The following is a 22769-nucleotide window of genomic DNA, read 5'->3' on the forward strand; positions in this document are numbered from 1 at the left end:
TCTCTCATATATTACTCTTAAACTTAAGCGATTTTGTGTACTTGGTATTTCAAGTCGAATTTTCATTACGTTTGCTAAAGCAGACTCTAAGAGTCGAGAGCTCCTTCTGTGTATGGCTTCGCAATATCCCTGTTGCACTTTGAAGTGCATGTCATCAAACAACGACTGAATCTTGGAGATACTCTAGGAGGACTACTACTGTGATCCCATCCCCGTTCTACAAGACACGATTAATCTATTATCGTGTTCGATTGGCTTTACTATTGACGGCCCGAGAATTGGTAGCAGCTACCACTCGCCTGAAGGAGAAGGCCAGCAAAGAGGATGCTGACGAGACACATTCAAAGGATTCCTAATAAGATGTCGGTGGAATAAAAGCGATTTCTTCATGAAACGCTAAAATGCTTCTGCTAAGCGCTGAACCACACAAGTGGTAATTACAAGCTCAGAATATTTGTAACAGTGTCAAGACGCTAAAGCAATGTCGCTGTAAGTGGCACACTAGGTGCAGCACCACCAAGCCAGACTTCGATGGCTTGGATTAGCAGGAACGCAACTTTCACCTTTATAACTCTAAAACTTTTGTATTTCTCAAGGAGAACCTTGGTCAGAATACTTTGCCATGTTAGATCTCCATGGAGACACCTGTGCGAGTGCATGGACTGGTGTAGCTCTGTAAATGTCTTGTATTGACGTTCTACTGAACGAGGATGCCATTATAAATTGAAACCTGCTACATCATGAGTTTGGGGGCACGTCACCCCTCAGCATGAACATGATGTTGGACGATCGGGCATGAGAAATGTGTCCCAAGCACAACTCGAGTCGGTTCATCAATGTCTGATAAATCTTGTGGCACAATGTTAAATTTACGTTGTGTTTCTCTGTTTATTTTCTGACTACCGAATTATGCAGGAATGCAAAATTACAACTTACTATTTTTGCCGTCGCGCTATAAATTTATTGAAAAAGTGACCCTTGGATCAAAAGCTACAAGATGTTTCAACAAAGCATAGTGATTAGAAACTAGTACAAATGACTGTCGATAAAATGCTTGTACGGAGTAATACACTGCGCTGTACTAGCAATTGCAAAACATCACGATAGTCAAGTGATCCAAACGTCCATCAAAACGGATGGAGCGGCATCAATGAGGCTCATCGGTCGACATTTCAACTGCAAGCTCAATCTTACATATTATTTGGTACTGGGTTTTTCATGGCTTCTATTTGATGATTCAAAGTAGCCCAACAGGACACTCGACGGGACTTGATCAACTCCAGTGCTTCCTAACAAAAACGCTTTTACAATGACAGTCAGCGAGTAGCGAGCACCTACCGCCTGTAGGTATGTACGCAGCCTTTATCCAGCATTGTGGGGTAAGTAACACGGTATCATACAGACAACGAACGAACGAACCTGATAAATTGCTCAGTGTAGCTGGAAGTGATTGGCACGAGCTGAAATATGGCGTTGTCACAGTTTGAAATGTTGCTGTTTTCTCTGGATGCAAACACTTGTCGAAGTGCACTTTTGTGCTGAGCATCTAAACGCGGTGACTGACGACCCACGCCCACATTTCTAAAGACAATTTCATTGTCTGGCATGCAATCAAATGTTTGAAGCTCCATCCCAACGACAAAAAAGAATGGATTCCACGCTCGATAAATCAGTGAGGCCACGGGCAGTGAGTTTAATGCTACAACTGGCAGCCACAGCAGCAACAAAATCATTTTGATGCTTCCGCGCACTACCGCGAAGAAGGCAAAGAAAACCAAATTGGTCGTCACGAGAAATGTTAAGATAGTAAATATAAGTGTGCCCAACAGAAGCTGTCCGATGTCATATTCGCATGTGTCAACGCGTTGACGAAGCACATTATTTTTCCTCCCACAAAAAAGCTTCGATAATGACGAAAACAGCTGAAATTGTACACGATTAAGCTTTGCAAAGTAGAGGTAGACCCAATGCGAATGCCATGTCGTCAGGCTCACAATATCTGCCAGTAACGTCAACTGTAGCGTCAGACCCAAAAAATGAGTTATTTGTAGGAGCCACCAGCCCAGGTGGATACTTTTCGCTACATCCACCAGTTGCTCAGAAAGAAAATTCCACAAATGCAGCCATAAGAGAATGCCATTTCCTAAAATTGTAGCCAGGGGTTTGTTTAGCTTAAAACCCGCGGGTGCTCCCATTAGCCACTCCACATTGCTGCGCAAAAAATCCACAACTAGCTTCGGACAGCTGTGATAAGAGCAAGATGGCGTCAGAGGTAAATGGCATACGCATCAGTTCTACCGAAAGCACGCACGTGTCGAAGGCTTGCAGAAATGGTGTCGTGATTACGTAGGCTAGGAGCATTCGCCCTAGTGCCACATCGAGCAAAAAAAAGCATATAAAGTTGCAAATTTGTAGGAGTTCTCGCTCTACAAAACAAATAAGCGCTTTTGTAAGCAAACAGAACAAATATTCTCAAAGGAAGAGCTTACTTTCTTGCCGTGAAAGTCTCCCCTTTTTGCGATACAAGTGCTCTAAGCGATTAACAATGTGTGCTGCATTATGTCCCTGCAAGGATAGCACAGACAAAAACGTCGACAGCTCCTGCAAAGAGAAGAAATCCACATTAACACGTCTCCAAACTGCAGCGCGCATGATCGACTTTCCTACCGACAAATTCTTACCGCCACCTGTAATAAGCCATGACGGGGTCTTTGTCTCATGTATTATTTGCTTTAGTGCGGTAGTCATAGTCAGCAGCGTAGCAATTGGCACATGCAGAACGTAAAAACCCAAAGTCTGTAAAACATTCCATTTCGCCCGTTTTGATGATGTGGCTGCTATCTTGTCACAATTGTTGCAAGATTGAAAGTATTTCTCCATTTGTCGCAAAGGCTTCGGAATATAACGTGTATCGTCGCTTCCAATTGCTGCCACTTCCGTGTCGAACAGTATAACGCGGCAAGATTCCGAGCCTTTTGCGGTCAAAAGCTCAAGATCACTTGAAGGTGTTGCGTCAAGCGACACGACACACACAGAAGTAGGAGAAAGACGCCGGCAGAACACAGTCGATAAAGATGCAGTGGTAGAGGCAGACATCCACAAGTGCCTCGGCCAATACACCACCCTGTAATCCATCTTTAAGTCGAATTTTTTGCCTTAGGACTTAATTGCGTGACCCAAAAAATCCCATTATCGAAAGAGCTAATCTGGTGACATGGCCGACAAAAGCCATACTGCACTTAAATAGAGTTTACTGCACATCATAATTAATTAGTTAAGCCGGAAGACTATTAAGTTTGAACGCTCTTCGGATAGCTTCGACAAATGTATTTTACCTTTAGGACACCGCATAAATCAACGGTGTTGGATTACACCGTCACCTCAGGTAGACCGCAAAGAGCTATGTCCTGAAAGCAGATTATAACTGAGGCACCCAAATGCCTATCACATTCTCGTATCGCCGTCTGCTTAGACATTAATGAGGCTGGAGCTTTGCAAATAATGAAACCTAGATGTACGAGGAAGTTTATTTATATCTACATAATAGCTGGTAAACATGTCTAGGTCTGGATAAACTTCTGTATTGATGCTACTGTGGCGAGGAATCTATCTAATCATGGTATATTGCAATTGCATCATCGTGCACATCGTACAGAGGCAGTATTCAGTCTATAAACAAAAACACAGAGGACGGACCCGTGTTCCACAACCAGGAGCGGAATCGAGGGACTCTAAAGCAACCGAGTGCTTCGTGAGTCCTCGATTCCATAGCTGGTGCACAAGTTCGTTCTCGCACGTTTCCGTTTTCGTCTTTGTGGTCCCACGAATTACCCATTTGCCGGATTGGTGCAGACGCGTACTCCACCTTTACGTTGCTCATATACGCCTTATAGTCGAGTCCCGCTATCTGCGGGAAAGTTAGCTGTGAAAGGTCTCGCTTATATGCAAATGCATGTTTTAATATGGAAATATTATTTGCGGCCCAAGTTCTCGAGCTTAACGGTCGATATCATCTTCAATCTGCGAGCTGTCCACTTTTGACAATGCGTAGTTTTTTTGAGAAGCGTACGAGTAAGCGTTGCATTTAGATAATAAATCTTAGACTATGGTCGGCATATGAATATCAACTTTATCGGATATTTCATTTAGATGCTCTATTCGCGTGATTGTTCTTTTATCGAACAGTGTGAGCGGTCAGCACAACATAAATTTCTTTTCCTCAACCTGAAGCATACAGTGCCTGTATGATCCGCATCAGGAATAGTGCTCTCGTGACTCAACGACGTTCGTGGCCGACAATCTACCAGCAATTTTTGGCGAGGTATCAGATCCTGTTATTAACCAAAATGGTCATAGCGACTCTGCGAGTCCAGACCTGGCACCTCTGCCGTCTTTGAGACAGATACGGAAGCTCCAAACAAGAAGAAAGCTGCGTTCTGCAAACCCATCTCTTCTTCGCACAAGCAGTGTATCCCGTGTCCATTCCTTACATGTTTGACGTTTTGCAGCGGATCGTTAGAAACGTCCTGATTAAGAGAGTTACAATTGCCAATTTGCTAGCGCGAAAGCTACAACGACTTTTGCAAAATAAATTAAACCAAACGAATTGATTTCTTTGACTAGAAGGAGCCGCAGCGCGACGGCGGAGACCTGATGCCTCTATGCGTGTGGGCTGCCAGCTTACCGGTAAAAACTAGCTTACTCGCTACGAATTCAGGTTTAATCTGTTTGCCTCTAGCTGTTGCATACTGCTTTTGCACATCCTGGCGCGTGGCCTTAGTACGGCTAATTCGGCGCATGAGACTCGCCGAAATATGACCCTTAATTTGTTAAGAAAATTAATGTCAGCAAGCCGATGATTAGCGATACATTATTTTCACCAAAAAAATAAGCGAGTCAGCGGCAGTTTCAAGATGATAAATTGAAGGGGTGTTTAAAAATCTCCGATGGTCAATGGGCGTGTAACGTGTTACGTAACGTACACTCGATTCAGAGGAGCACTTAGCGCCGGCACCGCGATCGTCCTCGGAACGTGCTGCCGAAAATGTCCGCCACAACACAAATAGTACGTTTAATCCGACCGTTTTATGAGATGGGCATACACTTCTTGCAACATGCCCGTGAATACTGCTCCCTAGACTCCTCTAATAAAGCTCGGATCTCAAGCATGACAAATACCACCAGCAAACCTTGCTGATGAATTCTTTGGTTCCAAATAGATGTTATCGGGGACGATGTTGCTACCAGCATCGAGTTCAGGCATCTTGCTTAGGCAACTAACAAAGATATATCACCGGATGCGTATCCATCAGCAACGATATGCCTAATGCATCCGGCACGAAGGCTGTACGTATAAAGTTGTCGATGCAAGGCTAATATAGAATTACGTGCGCGAAGGTTCAGACCTTGTGAATGACATATCTCAATGGGTAATCGCTTAAAAGAATCCAAATCTTGGCATTCTCTGAAATTTGTGGTAAGAGCAGTGCGCCGACTACGCATGATCTGTAAAGATCATGGTTGAATTAGAGCGCAATCGACTAAAGCTGGCGGACTTGAACGCAATCACATGTTGATGTTGACTGGTGTCACTTGGAGTAATACACATAACTCGGCAAAGGCCCAAGCGTCACAGATATCACTAAAAAGCATTTTCTGGAGTCGAAGAGAACAAAATTTAGGTATTTATGAAGCTGTCATTCACAGCCATGTAGTTCGCATCCTTTGCTGTGGTCCAGGCAATTCTACACTTTTTAGGAAATTTGATGAGGGCCAGGACCTATTGGCATATTTGCGACAAAGTTGTGCAAGCGAGTGGCAAAGCCAAGCCACTCTTTTAAGAAGCCTGGGTGGATAAATTGTTTAATCTGCACTGGTATTTGTCTTTCTAGATATACTGACAGAATGTTTGTCCCAATCAGCCAAATCAGAATTGAAATCTCGTCGACGCAGAATTACACATTTCTATATTGTCAAACAATCACTGCTCACTTGTGTATAATGTGAATATCCCGCACTCTACACATCTATGAACACATATATCGTCATATTTGGCGGATGCGAAAGCACAATGCGGCATGTACCACCATGCTTTTCAATGTATCTGACAGTTCGAGAGCTCCTAAGACATAGCCAGCCTGTCCAAGATTGTCGCGCCCGAACTATGCACTGCAGGCTGAGAAATGTCGGCGCAGTCGATAGTATCCATCAACTACGTCAAAATTTCTCAGCAAGACGCAGTCGCCCATGCTGTTTTATAGCACTTACATTCCTGAAATCATTGTTGGCAGATCAGCGTGCTTAAGTGAGTTTACTATTGAGCTTGCGCGAAATGGTGGAGAAATTAAGCTTATTATGTATACAAAATTTGCCACCTGCCGCTTTTCCGATGCATAAAGATAACGCCGAGTGAAGAATATACTCTCGCTCATCAATCATGCTCCGTATTTTGTACGGCAGAAAGCGTCTCCTCCGTTACACTGTCCCCGAGTAGAAATAGTTGACGTGTTTCTTAAGCCTTAGTTTTTTAATGACATCCCTTCTCGTCAGGGCGCGGTGGATCTCGCTTCCACGTCAGATATATCTCGTAATTGGCGACGCCTTTCTGTGGCTTAGAAGCTAAAGGCACACGACAAATTGCACATGTTAACCAAGTAAAAACTATAAAAATATCGCTATGCAGATGGAAAAGCACTTTCAAAAGAAGGTGATGCAAGTGAGACGGTCGGCTGCACTTCATGTGGTGCTTTCGGCCTAGTTGATGGGTTTCAGGTATGAATCATGAGAGAGTGACGCCCCTCTCACTGCAGTAATTACTTTGAGCGGGGTGCTCAAGGGTTACCTAGGATCTGTATTAATCACCCTGTTCATGACAAGACGCTATATACTATCAAGTATGCTCTTGTCATACTCTAAATGCATGAGCTTGGTTCTAAGCCGACCTTGATCAATACGATCAAAGCGATGCTGCACACGGCAATGTTGTCAGCATATTTCATTGAAATATAGACAATTTTGGGAGGGCGACACCTCCAAGGATGGCGATGCCGGATCTGAACTTTTGCGTTTTCAATGTCGTATGTCACTGTCGTGTCCCCTTACATGAACAAGATAATTTGAATCACCAACGGACAGGATGGATCACGTGCTACGTAGCTGAAGCCTTGAAAAGCTAATTTTTCTTGCTAGCTCGTATAACGCCTTGTTGAACCGTTCAACAGTACGTTTGCGCCACTTTTCCTTTTCAAAAGTGGACTGATCACCTCGAAACTCGCTTTGTCATGATATTTCATATCAAAAAAACGAGTCCAGAATATTGTACAACGCTTTATGGGTGGTCTTTCATTTTGTAAGAAATTAACGGATCAGTAAGCGCTTTGTACTGACGATTTGACTTGGCCAGCTGTGTGAACACTCATGATTGCAAGCGCTAGATGCCTTCAGCAGATTAAACTCTCGTCGCGTGCACCAGCGTCTTTGAGGTCCAACAGAGCATTAACAATCTATTAGTTTAGACAAATTTGGTAGGCAACGAATTCGTAGTCTTTGTAAACTATCTGAGCAAGATACATACGTGATCTTGCTGCTAGAACGATACCGTTCCCAAAGACAGAATATCTCAATAACTTCTCTTCTTCTTTACGTGGCTTCTTGCCGCCATTGTTAGCCAGCTTTACCACAAATTACTTGCGAACTCTATTCAAGGTGCCTGGCACAAAGAGAAAATGTCCACAACTGGTAGTCTAATACCGATGACCAGACCGATCGTGCTAGTTGCTTTGTGGAGAATTCTCTAAAAACTACTTGCGCAGGGTATCGGGGTACTGTATCAAATGCTTCGACAACTTGACATTGCGTTGAGCTCAACGCGATACACGACTATTTGTACAGCTCAATATCAATATCAATAATATCGTAATAACCGTGTCATCTTGACACCTACACGAAGTGGCTCCGGTTTTAATGGGGAAAATATAGCTAAAAATGTTTGACTTGCTGATATCAGCTCGTCATGTGTCGAATAGGGGAAGGTGGGATGTGCCAAACCAATATGCATTCGCCAGAGGCAGGCGGAAACGACATCATTATGTTGCTGGTAATATGTTCGTACAATACGTTGTGTCTCCCTGCATAGATATTGTTGACAGCTCAAATGACTTAGTTGCGACGTCTCTACACCTGACCGTTTATGGACATATTCAGGACAAGATTGGACTACCTTTTCAATATCTTAAAGAGAATGCGAACAAATCTCGTGTTTCACGTGACTCAAACTCACCCAGATTTGAAGAGCCCTGTTTAAGGCGGCGTAACGGCTCATCCAATGCCTAAAATGATCTAGATCCTGCCGTCTGCCAGCCATACGGCTCTAAACCATTTGATCCTTGCTCGATGAACAGGTAAACCTCAATTCGATGTGAAAAGGATAGTGACCCGGGGGGTCACTAGGGCATTAGGCAATATTTGGCGGAAAATTATGGAAATTTGATGTCCATTGCCAACAAGATTGCCCTGGCGTCACTCGCTCCAGCTTGGTGCACCTCCTGTCGTCATATCTGGGTGAAGAAAGCAAGGTCGTGCGCGCAACGCCTTCTTCACTCGCGAGTGGGACCCGGCTTTGATCAGCAATGAGGTTTGTATCGGAAGGCCGATCAATATATACGGGCTGTTGACAATATAGGTTGAGGTGATGTGTATCTACCTCGGCATCATTACCATTATCAAGGTTTGGGTTTCGCTATAATAAGCGTTCAGGGACATTGCATTCTGTAATTTTGCCTTACTGAAGCTGACTTAAAAGGCAGACAGATGAATGAGCTATTTTGTGCTTCTAAGCAAATGGACAAACCAACTTCGATACTTTTCTAGCTATCAAACTTTTTAGATAAGGCGTATATGAACATTGAAGTGTCGTTCTGCTGCTGCTACAGGTGCATGTAGTAGTTTTGTGAAGCGGCAATCTGATATGTCAGAAAGCGCTCGCGGAAAAAAGTTTTGAGCGCCATTAAGCCTTTTCCAGAAAGCCCACGCAAAAAAGTTCTGTAAAGTTCACGCTCAATGCGGGGGCTAATGGCTGAGGAATTAACTCAAGAGTCAAGGCATGATAGGGTATATGCTGCTCTTGCGCTCATAAGCCGGCAAAATTGGCTTGCTGAGTCAAGTTTGAAGCATCAATATCGAGCCAGTCGTCGTCGCGAATTTGAATACGAGGTGACGTATCACCAAAGAGAAGAAAAGTATATCAGAACGCGTGTAGAGGTTAGACGGTGCGCAAAGGACGCCATTGATTCAATGAACGGCCATGTCGTATAACTGTTGGTATTAATATAGGTACCTGGTAAGAGCTTAGATAATCGATTCGACCGAAAAACGGCTTCAATGTCGTCGACCCGATATTTGCGCCTGTTACCGGAACTCGTTAAGCCATGGGGGCGTGGACTCCGAAGCTACCGGAACACACACGCTAAGACAAAGCTTTCCCTAGCGCAGAATGCAAGACTGTTTTGGACGAGGTCACGTACCCCGTACCCCTACGGGGCCGATTCGGTTTGTGGGGCCTCCAGCCTACCCAACTGCTGCACACCTATTTGGTAGCGGGTTCGCAGGGCATACACACTTTTTCGGTGTGATTGCTCGTCCAGTTTATTGACTCATGTGCGGCTGCCTAAACTCGGATCATATTGCACCGAACCAGGATACTTTCGGCCCCCCGTCATGTGACTACCCACATGGGCCTAGTGCCGGTGATACGGCTCGTTAAAGCAGGCACTTCATGGTGAGTGAAATTCCAGGCTCAGTGGACTTTTGTGTTTAGCGCTCATATTTGCTCGATGGCTTCTGAAAGACAAAATAAGTGTGAGCCCGGTGTGAACCTCCTCTCGGTAAGGGAGGGTATAAGAATGTATGTACTTATTTATGGTGCACATGTTAGTGCAAAGCTCCGTAAAATTAAAGTACTGATATGGATGAGAACGATGAAACTCCGTAGAACTGAGCTTGGCGGAATACGTGTGCTCTTAGCTACACGTCATGTAGTGCATTTGGCCTTATTGTCGCGCACAGTAAGACAGATATGTTTGTATCACTTCAAACTTAATTCATTTCTATTACATGTAAACATTGAGATCAATTTTGCACAGCTAAGTTAAGCTTTCTACAAGTCATTCGAGTCTACTCCCAGATAAGGTGTTTGAGCTCATCATTGCGTCAAAGCTTTTTTGTGAAAGATGCACGACAGCCCGTGTCCTACTGACCACCATTGCATCAATATCATACATAGCACTAAAGCTTTGTACTTTAGCACGCAGTTAAAATCTCTGTTCTCCAACACGATGATAGACCCAGGCACTAGGCTTTGGATCTATGTCAGAAGGATGATGTTGTATACTGCAAGTTAGAATGTGCAAACTTTGGTAGAGCTGAAAATGAAAGACTTAAACGTTCCGCTAGCCTGTCAACATTCGATCACTCGAATGAAAATGTACACTTCGTCGCTCGATGGTGATGAAGGATATGCCCATCGCGAGCTCAAACTCACAAAATCAATTATATATTTAAATATATCGTAGCTCCATATATGAATGATGCATCAGAGTGTATCGAGAGGTGGAGATAAACTTAGACGATGCTGCCATTGCGTACAAGCATCTCACTTGTTTGATATCGCAAAATGATAGCTATATAGTATAGCAGCATCTGCAGCGTCACATTGAGGTATCGTGCTTCTGGCTTTTTATATGACTCCTACTCCTACCAATGCTGAATCGATTCTGGGGCATCAGTGGTAACTCGCTTGGCCTGGGACCGGCAGGTATCTGGTCCGATACTCATAAGATTAAGTCAGCCAGCTATGGGTCACCATAATGGACGAGCAATCACATTCAAAAGTTGTCTGCCCTGCCAACCCGCACCCGAATGGGTGTGTGATATTTGGGTGACACGAACTAAAAATCTACCATAGTGTAATTAGGGGTATGGAATCCGATTCGAGAAGCGACCAGCATTCTGCGCTAGATAAAAGTTAATTCTAGCGTTAGCTTAAATTCCTACCTATGTTGAAGGTATATTCACATTTAATTGGCAGAGCTCACAACAATGTATCGTGCCACACTTAAACTTATATGTAGATTTATTACAGTGACACACCTAATCGGAACACAAAAGTCTGGCGAATAACTTTGACCAATCAGTAAATTTTACAGAAATTGACTCCAAATGCCAAATGTGCTGGATAGTGGAATTCCACGGGATTCTCTCGCGTAACATTACGAGTCTGACGAATTTCTCACAAATCAAATTTCAGAAATACCAAGAGGCCCATTTATCGGGCGTCGCCGGATATGTCTAGTTCAAACAGATAGAAAAAGCCTTACCAGTATGTTGCTCACTATCTGATGAAGAAAACTTTTGATGGTGGTTGATTTTAACATTAGGACACGAACTGCAATGCATATCTACCCAAACTTTTTTTTGGTGAGCTTCATTGCGTTTGGATACGTAAGCTCGTAAAAGGCTTTTATCAAATAGAAAGTTCTAGAATATTGACTCGAAGTATGGTGCTATTGACTTAGCAGTCCGAACACGTGCCATCTATAATTTGTACATACTTTACCATTGACAAGATCCTTTTTCGCGTCTGAAAGAAGTGCAATGCTCACTTAGTCTTTGCAGAAACGATTAGAGGACCCATAGAACGAGCGTCACATGAACTCCTTCAAGGTCGTATCAGAGCTATAAAGAACATACCTTCCAGCTTTTCTCATAAAAAGGGTATCTAATTCTTATCGCGTAAATCACTCAGGATGGCCGCAGATTTGTTGTGCTACGTCGCTGCCATTTATTTGCTTATCATGGATAAATTTCTCTAGGATCAGCTCCCGGCAACAATTTGTATGCCACTGTTAATGTTGCAGTGATTTTTCGATTTGCATCCTTTTCATAAATTGATACATGTAGATAGCTAGTATGCATATTGGTACTTTAATGTGGTGGCTTCAGTAACGATGAGCTTCTTTGTAAACTTGTTGTTTACAGAAGTTTTTATAAATAAATTCAAAGCTCCATGTCGGGATGCTGAGGCAAGGGGAATGGCTATGCGGAGTTGGTATCCAGCAAGTGCAATGGCGTCAGCACCCTCAACAGATACGAAAGTTAGACGCTAGCATCGTTTTCATCAATCATTTCGGCATGTCGATACCCAACCACCTGTTCTGGCCGTCGGACTGCTCTATGCAGACTCCATGTGGTGCGGTGCTTCCTGACTCAGCCAAACAGCAGCTCGTCGAAAGCAGCTGCCAGTGATCCTCTTTTATCGGTCACTACAACCACAAGGGTACGTGCGCAATGTAGGAATGCTGCAGTGTCAAACTCATCTTGTTTGATCTGCAATGTCAGTCGTCACTGCGTCGCTACCCCTGGAACGAAAGCAGCTGTACAGTAGAATATCGAGCTTTCAGATGCGTCCCCAGAAAATGCTGTCTTGCATTTGCCCTAACTCACCAAAAAAAAACCATGTGCTGTGCACGCCGGCTGTTACAGTCCACCGTAAACTTGGATCGTCAATTTTGGTAGTCTCCGGCAGCTGGTCACGATAGGCGCCCCGGCTGCTGATCTTTGAGAGGCAACTTCAGCTCGAAAGAAAGCTCGTTGTGGCAAAGGAAATTTGCAGCGGCAATTAAAAGACAAAATTAATGAATTTCACTTCATACCGTAATTATTTGCTTAGGGCGTACAACCTCACCTTGAAGAATGTTGTTGTATGGGTGAGAGTGGAGCTTGCGTGTAAGATGGGAAGCGTGCCGCAAGTATGCATACTTTGTACTTGTCAACTCAGGCACTATTATGTAAGCTCTTCACGCTCATTGGACCCTTTATCATACAAGACTTGCAAAAACATGTCTCGTTTTTGCATTGGTTGCGAGCGTGGAATTTTGCGGGCCCTAGTCCTTTCTGAAAGAGATAGCCCACTCCTCGCTTTCTTGTCGGTAGAGGCTTCGCGATAAGACGGCAAGCCGCTCCCTCCTCAATTTGATATCACCTTGTTCCAGTTCGAATCGCCAGTCTCCTCTACCAGCTGCTCATTTTCCATTTGGCCGTATCCCACTCACTGTCATCCCAAAGGTCCAGCACCATTTCATTTCCTGGTCCAACCAAACACCTGGCTGATTATATTCAACAAACTTTCTTTCTAACCGCCCGATAAATTTACAAGATGCTTCAAAACGACTATGGCTACTCGCACTACCAGACGGCCGTAACTCACCACCAGCACAGCGATCGACCTAAGCTTTTCAACTCTTCGCTTGACAATGGTGGCGGCTTTCATCACGGTCCAGGAATTCACGACTTTCATCAGCTAGTCCATCCAAACAGCATCACGTCACAACAATCAATGCAACAGACGCCACAACACCAAGTGCAGACTCCGCAGCATCATCAAGGTGACTTTGACCATGAACCTATCATGATGAGTATGCATCATCCAGGTCAATACTATGCCCCACCTCAAATGACTGCTCAGATGTTGCATGTTTCTACGGATTATAATTCTGGAGGTTCAGCGGGTGACAATACACCGTCGCATTCCGGTTCCAAACGATCGCGTGAGGATCTTAATATGAAAGAGAAAAAGCGAATGTTTAAATTGAATGATCGCATTAATCAACTGAAGTCACTGCTGGACGAGGCTGGTGTGCAATCTAAGAAGAACAAACAATCAATTCTGGACAACACGTATCACTATGTTGGTATGCTACGTAGTAATCTACTGATTGCCAAACAAAAAGCCGAGCGAGCAGAGAAACAAGCCGACACCCTCCGTTCACAATCCCAGAATGGGAACCCTATGGATACTGTGTTCAAGCGATGCTTTGATCAGTCTTCGACTCCGCGTATTCTTGTCGATCTGAACATGCGACTAATGGCTGTCAATTCGGCCTTCTTGGCGCAGACTGGCCAGACTGAAGATAACCTAATGAATATCAACACGCTTCGCTCCAGTCTCTGTCTAGACAATAGTAAGCTTGAAGCGATTATGCAATCAGTTAGCAGCAGCTTGAAGCCCCTTAGCGCCATAGTACAAGCCCAAGGTGCTGAAAACAGCATTTTGACGCTCACCCTCATGGCGTCAGCTTTAATCGATGACGATAATTCAGTTACCGCCATCGAGTTCAGCCTTGTACCGTTTGAGATTTCTTCCGATTTCTCAAGTCAAAACACTAGCAGCTACTCCAGCGACGTTAAGCAAGGCATAATTAAAGAAGCCAGCCCATCAGGCGTGAGTGATCTTTCATTGTAAATTGGAAAGCGAGAGGACATACGGCTGAACAGCGGAAGCAAATGACAAGCTGTAAGGGAACTTTTCACAGTGATATCGCCTTTGTAGATCAGTGTAATATATAACCTATTGTAAACCTTGTTGCGGGTCCATTCAATTTGAATTTCGCGCACTCACAATCCAGCACTTTCGATAAAAGATATGTTGATGTCATTGTAACTTCAACAGCAAAATTGTGCATATCGTCAGTGCTATAATTCTTAGAGGCATATAAGACATCTGCTGATGACAGCTGGACGAGGTCGGATCGACGTTTCACACAATAGTGATGCTAGAATTCCATCTGGCAATGTCAGCTTGTAGCAAATAAAAATCCAATTCGGAGTCAGAGCAGTAACTTCATCATGCAAACGGCTCAAAATGCTTCTCATCACACAAGAGTCTTAAAATTTTTATAGATCAATTCCGGCAAATGGGTGGTGGTAAACAAACGGTCGCCAATCGTCGGGAAAGGTGCCGAAGTGATGCTCTAAACTTCCGCATCACTGCACGAATCCTTGAGGTGTTCATGGACTGAGCATTGTTATGAGATGAACTGACATCAGTACAGTATTATATATATCATGATAGGTCAGTGCAAGTAGCGTGCCACTGTCGAAGCTTATCACTCCACAAGTTACTGATATACATGCCCGATCTAGACCAGTCCGATGACATAATTGCGGACTCACGATTCGTTACCTGCAGACAGCAGATGAAACAGCGACAAGCGATATGTCGACATTTTATTGCGTTATGTCAACCACTGATATTGCAAGATGAGTAGAAAAGAACGCACTACGATTGCAGATGGTACATATTCACTAGCCCTGCCGGCGCACACATGAATCATAAGTTTTCCGACATCAGTGGAAAAACGGCATTTCCTTAAACCTTGTATCATAGCAACCTTAGGGCAAACGGCGAAATGTAGTATCGCTTGACACAATTTATAAATACTCGTACATTCAGAGCAATTAAAGCAACGGCCACAATCTGCTTCCAGATCTTCGCTGATTATCCGCCCAATATTAGCTTAAGATTTCTTCTTCTCGTGCGTGGCTTTGGATGGGTACAATATGCTGCGTATGTAGTCTCCTCCATGATACATCCCCACCGCAATATCCTTAGTGGCATGTAGCGTAAACCACGCCGCTCTCCAGCCAAAGTGTAGAAAAGATGTGGGACCTGCTGCCACATCTATCTCTTTAGCTTCCGTTCCGTGACTGTCTTGCTCCCACGACCGAAAGTTTTCACTTGCAACGTCCTCCATGCCCAAAACGCTCCCCAGTGGCGCCAGAGGCACTTCTTTCTCTCCTAAACCGCTATTGATGGCTGTCTCTACCTCGAAATGTCTGCATGTGTCTTTGTTCCTGGTATACCGGCGATTTGTCTCCAGATGGATCTTTGTCTTAGCAACCGCCATCCCCATCAGCATGCCGAGAGCCATAGCAGGCAGCACCATTAGGAAACCTACAAATGGCTCGCCAGCCACTACTAGCACTAGCAATCCGGTGGACCATCCTGCAACGGCGCCACCGCAGCCAAAAAACAGGGTCAGCACTAACAACTGGCGGCAACAGCTTTCGCTCCAGTCACGGTCCTCTAATGAACGGCGAAGTTTTTCTTCAGCGTGTAGACGCAATCGTTCTGCATTCAGCGTACGACGTTCGAATGTTCGTTCCATCTCCGCACAGCGATTCTGCAGCTGACGTTGAAGCTCCTTGGTCACAGCAACGGCCGCATCGCGCTGCGCAATTAATTCGTCCTCCATTAGGTTGGTAACCTATTTTGAAGATTGAGGACCTAAATTGATATACATGTGACTTCAGGTTTGGAGAGAAATGTGTTCTCCACACGGATAAAAGGTAGAATTGTCATTTGACTTGCTGTTGGCACATCAGCGACGAGTACGCCCGTTTAAAAAAAACAAGCCGCTTGTTATATATATCCAGTATCGCGAGCATACCTCCCATCAAAGTTTCATCAACGATTTGAAAAAATTCCTCTCAAATTTTTGCTGAACTGCTTTTTCAAGCAGCTAAAAGTATGGAAATTTTTTACGGGGCGATTACGTAATTGTTGCTGCACTTTTGCCCTCCGAATATAACCTGGATATTCCAACGAGCAAGTCAGATACAACCACTAAAGAACCAAGTAGAGCGCTCAATTGCAGTTTGTTACTATTATCATCACACGAATCGGGTTTTATAAAATACTAAGTTTACACGAAGCGTGTTTGTATTATGCAGATAAATTGACATCGAAACAACCAGCAATTAGACCGTTGAAAGCACATATTGGAATTGTCTTTTGAAGACTTGCTCGGAGTTTGCGCCTGATGTGAGGTATCTGGTATGTGAAACTTCTTTGACAAGAAAACATAGTACTCAAGGGTCGCAGCCTTCTGATTAAATGCCAATGCATACTTTTGTCTCCTCATATCTGGATTTTCGCAGTAAAGCCTCAGCGCAGTCATGATAAGTAAACACTCACTTGTTTTCTCTTAGTCGACGTTGCTCATCACCACGAGCAGATACAATTAAGGCTCGATAGCGTATCTATCGATTGGATCGCTTCTCCTTTTCATCCTTGCTCAAGTAGTCTCTAAGTCGGATAAGCTGAGAATGACAACGGTGAGGCAAGAAGCAATATTGCAATCAATCAGTAGCTTCACAGTTCCAGAGGTGACCACCATAAGCGACCAATATACACTTTCATCTGGCTAAAAGCTTATGTCATAAATCTTCCAATCTCAGATAGCGATCGGTTTCCTCGCCAACCTTTTCAGAATCACTAAATGATTCTACCCAAAACACCTTGCTATTTTTTTCTTTCAGTCATTGAGAGCAAATCCCTCTACCAGGCCAGGTAGAAGAATTACCAATGAGTTTCATGGTCGATGTAAAAGTTTATCGATAATTCTTCCAAAGCAAATTTGATTTAACTCTCAAAAATATGAAATATATAATATTATCGGTTTGAATATCATTTCTTGCGAACCGCAATGGCAAGAGCGACTCGCGATATTCGCACGTTTTTCGGTGCGCAGCCACTGGCCAAGAAGCGCTGCACAGATAAGAATATAGGCATTGATAAACCGAACTTGGTAACTGAGAATAAAAGTGTTCAAAATATTGAGACGTGTACTAGTCTTGAGAATACTCTGGACGAACAAGGCCTAGAGCAACTCCACGGCGACGCCGGGCGAGTAATGAAATTTGCAGAGTTGCAGAAGCTGGTGCAGCTGCGCTCACTCATGCATCAATCATGGTTTGATATGCTGCAAAAGGAATTTGCGCATGGTTCCTTCAAGACACTGACACGTTTTTTAGAGGCGGAGGAAGGCCACAAAAAGACCATTTACCCACCACCGACTGACGTATTCGCGGCTCTGCGTGATTGTGCGTTTGCAGATGTGAAGGTTGTAATTTTGGGCCAAGATCCGTATCATGGACCACAGCAGGCACACGGGCTAAGCTTTTCAGTGCGTCGTGGAATTCCACCGCCACCGAGTTTAAAAAACATATTTAAAGAGGCCATGAATGATGTTGGCATTGTTCGTCCATCTCATGGCTGCTTGACCTGCTGGAGTCGTCAAGGCGTTCTTCTTCTTAATACAGTACTAACGGTGCGTCAGGGGGAGCCTAATTCGCACAAGAAGCAGGGCTGGGAACACTTGACAGATGCAATCATTTCTACTATAAACAAAGACGCCTCAAACGTCGTATTTATGCTTTGGGGGAAACCTGCGCAAGAAAAAGGTGTGCTTATTGATGCAAAGCGGCATCTAGTGGTCCGCTCCTCACATCCGTCACCACTTGGAGCTTCAAAGACGAACGCTCCATTTCTGGGCTCCAAATGCTTTTCGCGTGCTAATACATATCTCGTAGATCACGGTAAGGAGCCTATTGATTGGAGCGTTTGTTAGCTTTAATCAAACAGATATATACATGCTATTCAGGAGATCGTATACGTTGGTCTAGCCGCATATTTGTTTACTAAATGTACTTTTTCCTTATCAAAAAGTGCCGACCTATGATAGCCTCACTGGCACCGTGCTCGTTGTCGATAACCCCACTTATCGAGTTCTTTAAGTGTCAAACGCATTTGTCGGCGTGATAGAAAAGCTACAATACGCACTCTTGTCTCGACTAAAGCTTCGCGGAAGTGCATCAGCGTTGTAGTTGGATCTCGTTGCAGCTGCTGCTTCCACACGCCATCCATAACTAGAAGCGAATGCACGAATATGTGTGCCAAAGCAGTTTCTGCAGGTCCACCTCCTGAAAAGGATATTTGATGAGCAGACGCGTCTTCCACAAGTGCTATGAAGCCACACAGTTCCGGATGGGTTTGACTTGGCTTCTTTGACGTTTCAAGCTCAGCATTTTCCGTGCCACAACACGGACAAACAAGTGGCAATGGCTCTTTCAGTTTAAGATGACACAGCAACACTTCCAGCAAATTGAGCGCGCATATGCACATAGGAAAACGATTCTCGCGAATAATTCGCTGTACGATGAAAAACGATCAGATGATCAGAGAAAACGCTGTTGCTTTTTGGACATTCACCTTAAATTCGTCATTTAGGTGGTCTGAGAAGTAAAGAAGCATCTGAATGGCTAGTCGTCCAGATGTGCGCAGATCCGATGCCGGGTCGTCATTCTGCATAGTAAAAAGCAAGCATCAATATCAGTCCAGTGGTTTACACTCCAGTTCCGCTAGTCGAACGCACTTGAAAACCAACGTCCCGCCATCGCACGTTGACGCGGCCTTCGTAAGGCAATGTGGGGTATAAGCCATCCCAAAGGTGTTGCAACATTTTATCGTCTTCTGTAAGAAGGTCAAAAGTCAAAAGATAGGCGTATATATCGCATTGGCAGTGGATCACCTGGTAAAGTTGGTTCAAATTGTTTGCGTGCCGTTTGTCGCAATGCGTAGATCTCTCCCATCTGCGCTGCCGTTGCAAAGTCCTCATACTCTCCAATACGACTAGGAAAGATCCACTTCCAGCACGGCCACTTACTGCACGATCGACTGCACAGATGCCAGTCATGTTCACTTGAAGTGTGTTCGCATTTGCCATTGCTAGAGAAAAAGTAAGGTACGTGGTCACCGTTTGCTTTATACATGGATTTGGCACTAAGGGTTTCATTGCCACTTGAACGACAACAAATTGAAGAAGTTGTGGGTCGAGTGACGATCTCATCGTTATCGTTATCGTCACCGGCGAGTAGAGGCCGAGACGCGTCCATAGCAAAGCAAGATACGAAATAGCAATTGACAGCAACTTCCAGCAGTCACGTTGGCTGGAATATTGGCAAATCGGCATCGAGAATTGCCGATCCATTACATTACGATTTTGCTACTTCTACACGACGGCTTGCTTATTCGCGCATCTGCACTCCTCTGCAGCTCAGTAAAGGCAATACAAATTGAAGTTCGTGTCATGTCAGTGTCGGTAGCTAGTGTTAAACTTAAGCTTTCTTTGGTGACGCATATGTAGACTCATATTAAAAAAGTATACTAGCCATGAGCGTTTTAGCATTGAGACGACTGATCAGTTAAGCAAGCTCAGAAGCTAAGCACGAAAAGCAAAATTGTTGCCGTATCGAGTCGCATCAAGTAAAATTCTATCAAAATATTTCGCTGCATTTTTTCGTAATGGCAATATCAGTTGATCTGGCAGCACCGTTGTCCCATCGTTGTTGAGACAAGATGGTATGTTTTTTGAACATCTTTAACATTCTTGAGAATATTTCAGGATTTTGATCAATACGCCAAGATTGTGTGGTCCCGTCTCGTATCGTGGTCTGACGTATCATCTGACAAATCAGATCAAGTAAAAATATATTTTGAGCAACAACCGGTAAGTTTTGCCTTTGAGTTTTACTTCGTCCAATTCGATTTCTCATTTCCGAGGAGGCTGGAAACGCCATTTCCTCCATATTTAATACTTCCAGAACAGGAACTGCAAACAGTATGTGCGAACACGATATAACTTGAAATACTCAAGACACTAGTAGGAAGATCAAACTAGGTCGATACTTAACTGAGAGATTCTCTTGAATGAGGTATACGAATTTTTCTTCTGGGAGGTAGAGAACGCGGACAGATTCCCTCTGTGCAGGGTGCACAGCAACCCCGCTGGCTATGGTAGCTCTTGTCGTCAATTCGACGGCCGAGTCTTGACAGCACTGTATTTTTGTGAGAATATAATTCTAGTTGTTCTTCCCACTGTCGTTAGGACAACAAGACACGCAAGATGAACGTCGGTAGGGTCACCACAATTAGCGACTCGAGGAATGAAATTATTTTTGGTCGCCAGGAGGTGCTCAATGTGAGGACGCTTGTGAAAAACATCCAGTCATTTGTGGGTAGGAATGGGATATCCCTCTCGCAGAGAAGGGTGAGTTTCGACCATGCTCCCGTGAAGCAGCAGCGCGTTGCGCTAGCGATCTCCACGCTAGGACCATGCGTGAAATGGGCACTTGCGTGCGGCACTCATGTAGATTTCACAATATAAGAAGTCTTTAGGCGACAGATGTCACGGATGTTCGCAACGCCTAATCACGCATACCGTGCTTGATCAAATTTCTTGTCCACCTGCCAGCGGAGGCAAATAAATGGTGAGCTGTGCCTAGAGCTTGATATCTTTGATGGCAGTTGGCAGTACAATCTCTTCCGGAAACGGTTACGGTCACAATTTTGTGGAGATTCCCAGGTGCAGCTCGCACCGAAAACCCTTTGTGTCCACCCACCCATTTTCGAGAAAGCAATATGCATCGTGTTTACTGCAGAGCACAACTTTCATACCACCAATGCCGGTTGGAGTATTGAAGTTAATAGGTCACTGGCAATGAGCCTCAACCAAGCACAGGAGCGAGAGCAGTTTCTAGCTGCTGCGTAGTTATATGGTGTTCGCAGATGGTACATCGGTAACAACACAAATACTTGCTCAGTTTGGACCTCTGTTTGGGTTTAGATGTGTAAAGGATCGCTTCAAGGGTCCACCCGCGAGCTCCTCGCCAAGAGGCTTTGAGTCGTAGTAGGCCGCCCCGTGCCGCTCGCTTGTATCTCATGATGGTCGAGTCCAATAGAATTCATCCCAAAAGCCTATCTCAGAGTTCACATACCAATGTCTTGGTTGTTAACCTCGAGGACCTGGCGTTTGTGAAATTGTAGAAAGTCTGTTGGGCTTAGAGGCCTTTCAGAATTAAGATCGACGTGAAATTGTCAAAAACGGTAGCTGCTGAATACATATGCGGTAGTTGTTCGTCACGCGAGAATCATTATCACCAAACTTTCGAAGATCTTTTAATCCTCCTGTGGTTTTAAGGAGTTCTGACTGCGTAAACCGTGGTATCGATAGGGCTTCAGGATATGTTCTCATCCAGAATATGGTATGGCTTGAGCATAATGAGCCACAAAGCACCGGAAAGTCGAAAAGGTTTAGTGCTATGGACTACTTTTCACGCAAGCTTTGATGATTTATGAATTAAAAAGTGGAAGCACTTCTGATGCACGTATAGCTTTGGTGATCTTAGAACTAGAAAGTGGCAGTGCTTCTAATGCGGGTACGATGCTGCGATTAATTTGATGCAAAACATGCATTAGTCTAATATATTCCGCGACGATTTTGCCTAGCGCGTTGAGCTTATCGTGTAAGACAGAAGTACCAGCGATTTGTAGAAGACACAGGAAGTGGCGACGCACCAGTTTTTTATGACACCACCTCGTGCAGGGGAGTGAAACTGAACGGGTGAGTGATGAGAAAAACAGTTCACTTGTGTGAATGAAAATCATGGTCCTCGTAGGAGATGAAAGTCTTTCGTTACCACCTCTTGCCAAAACTTTCATTGAGCTAGAGCAATTGCTGTCTCAGGATGAGTTCAGTGCGTTTATGGACAATTAAGACACCAAATTGTAATGGAATGTGCCCGATGAGGTTAAAAGTAATTAAGTCACCGAACAATTACGTAGGACGGCCTCCTACGTCATGGATCGTTTCGTTATCAAGGACACGCATGGATCAGTAAGTACGAAGTGCGATCCATCATCGATGACTCTGGTAATGAAGGCACTTAAGATCAGTAGATGCAAAGAGTGAATTCGCTATTCTAAGATCCCCATGGGCTATTTTTAATTGTTTTGAAAGAATGTGGCGGCGTGGTAACAAGAGTCCCGTCACACGCTTTGAAAGTGCGTCTTAAGGTTCAATTGATATTTGGAAGGAAATATTGCGTCACACCTTGCAAAGAGAGCTATGGCTTTGTGAATGTTTCTCTGCGCAAAACACAAAGCAAGCTTAGTGAGAAAAAGGGAATCTCATCATTCGACACAGCTTTATACGTCAAATCGACTAAGTGCAAATGACATGCTTATAATAACCTAAGTGCGGTATGTGGGTTCATAAAATTACACATTCGGCATGTTAGGTCATAGAGAGTCTTGA

General features: G+C 44.2%; 7 protein-coding genes across 7 annotated transcripts; 4 read left to right on the forward strand and 3 right to left on the reverse strand.

Annotated features, from left to right (window-relative positions):
* Positions 1–983: 983 nt before the first annotated feature.
* PHALS_04192 (phosphatidylinositol n-acetylglucosaminyltransferase subunit q) lies at positions 984–3135 on the reverse strand (the record flags this gene model as incomplete). Its single annotated transcript, XM_024722211.1, has 8 exons — positions 984–990; positions 1061–1081; positions 1195–1289; positions 1339–1360; positions 1420–2244; positions 2312–2426; positions 2490–2601; positions 2668–3135. The coding sequence occupies 8 exons, from the start codon at positions 3133–3135 to the stop codon at positions 984–986; spliced, it is 1665 nt and encodes a 554-aa protein (XP_024573311.1).
* Positions 3136–9057: 5922 nt separating this feature from the next.
* Positions 9058–9349, forward strand: PHALS_04193 (uncharacterized protein; the record flags this gene model as incomplete). Its single annotated transcript, XM_024722212.1, has 2 exons — positions 9058–9266; positions 9331–9349. 2 exons carry the CDS (start codon positions 9058–9060, stop codon positions 9347–9349), a joined length of 228 nt encoding a protein of 75 aa, XP_024573312.1.
* A 2455-nt stretch (positions 9350–11804) lies between these two features.
* On the forward strand, positions 11805–13212 carry PHALS_14992 (uncharacterized protein). The gene has a single exon (XM_036407309.1). It carries the CDS (start codon positions 12387–12389, stop codon positions 12591–12593), a length of 207 nt encoding a protein of 68 aa, XP_036263020.1. The 5' UTR covers positions 11805–12386; the 3' UTR covers positions 12594–13212.
* On the forward strand, positions 13211–14296 carry PHALS_04194 (dna binding; the record flags this gene model as incomplete). The annotated part of the gene is made up of 1 exon (XM_024722215.1): positions 13211–14296. The coding sequence occupies one exon, from the start codon at positions 13211–13213 to the stop codon at positions 14294–14296; it is 1086 nt and encodes a 361-aa protein (XP_024573314.1).
* A 600-nt stretch (positions 14297–14896) lies between these two features.
* PHALS_04195 (uncharacterized protein) lies at positions 14897–16088 on the reverse strand (the record flags this gene model as incomplete). Its single annotated transcript, XM_024722216.1, has 4 exons — positions 14897–15016; positions 15114–15208; positions 15281–15327; positions 15391–16088. 4 exons carry the CDS (start codon positions 16086–16088, stop codon positions 14897–14899), a joined length of 960 nt encoding a protein of 319 aa, XP_024573315.1.
* A 1233-nt stretch (positions 16089–17321) lies between these two features.
* On the forward strand, positions 17322–18319 carry PHALS_04196 (uracil-dna glycosylase; the record flags this gene model as incomplete). Its single annotated transcript, XM_024722217.1, has 2 exons — positions 17322–18213; positions 18279–18319. 2 exons carry the CDS (start codon positions 17322–17324, stop codon positions 18317–18319), a joined length of 933 nt encoding a protein of 310 aa, XP_024573316.1.
* A 42-nt stretch (positions 18320–18361) lies between these two features.
* Positions 18362–19646, reverse strand: PHALS_04197 (engulfment and cell motility elm family protein; the record flags this gene model as incomplete). Its single annotated transcript, XM_024722218.1, has 5 exons — positions 18362–18826; positions 18887–18979; positions 19050–19147; positions 19206–19351; positions 19423–19646. The coding sequence occupies 5 exons, from the start codon at positions 19644–19646 to the stop codon at positions 18362–18364; spliced, it is 1026 nt and encodes a 341-aa protein (XP_024573317.1).
* Between the last annotated feature and the right edge of the window lie 3123 nt (positions 19647–22769).

The sequence above is a fragment of the Plasmopara halstedii genome (assembly GCF_900000015.1).
Source record: "Plasmopara halstedii genome assembly, contig: Scaffold_253, whole genome shotgun sequence".
NCBI lineage: Eukaryota > Oomycota > Peronosporomycetes > Peronosporales > Peronosporaceae > Plasmopara > Plasmopara halstedii.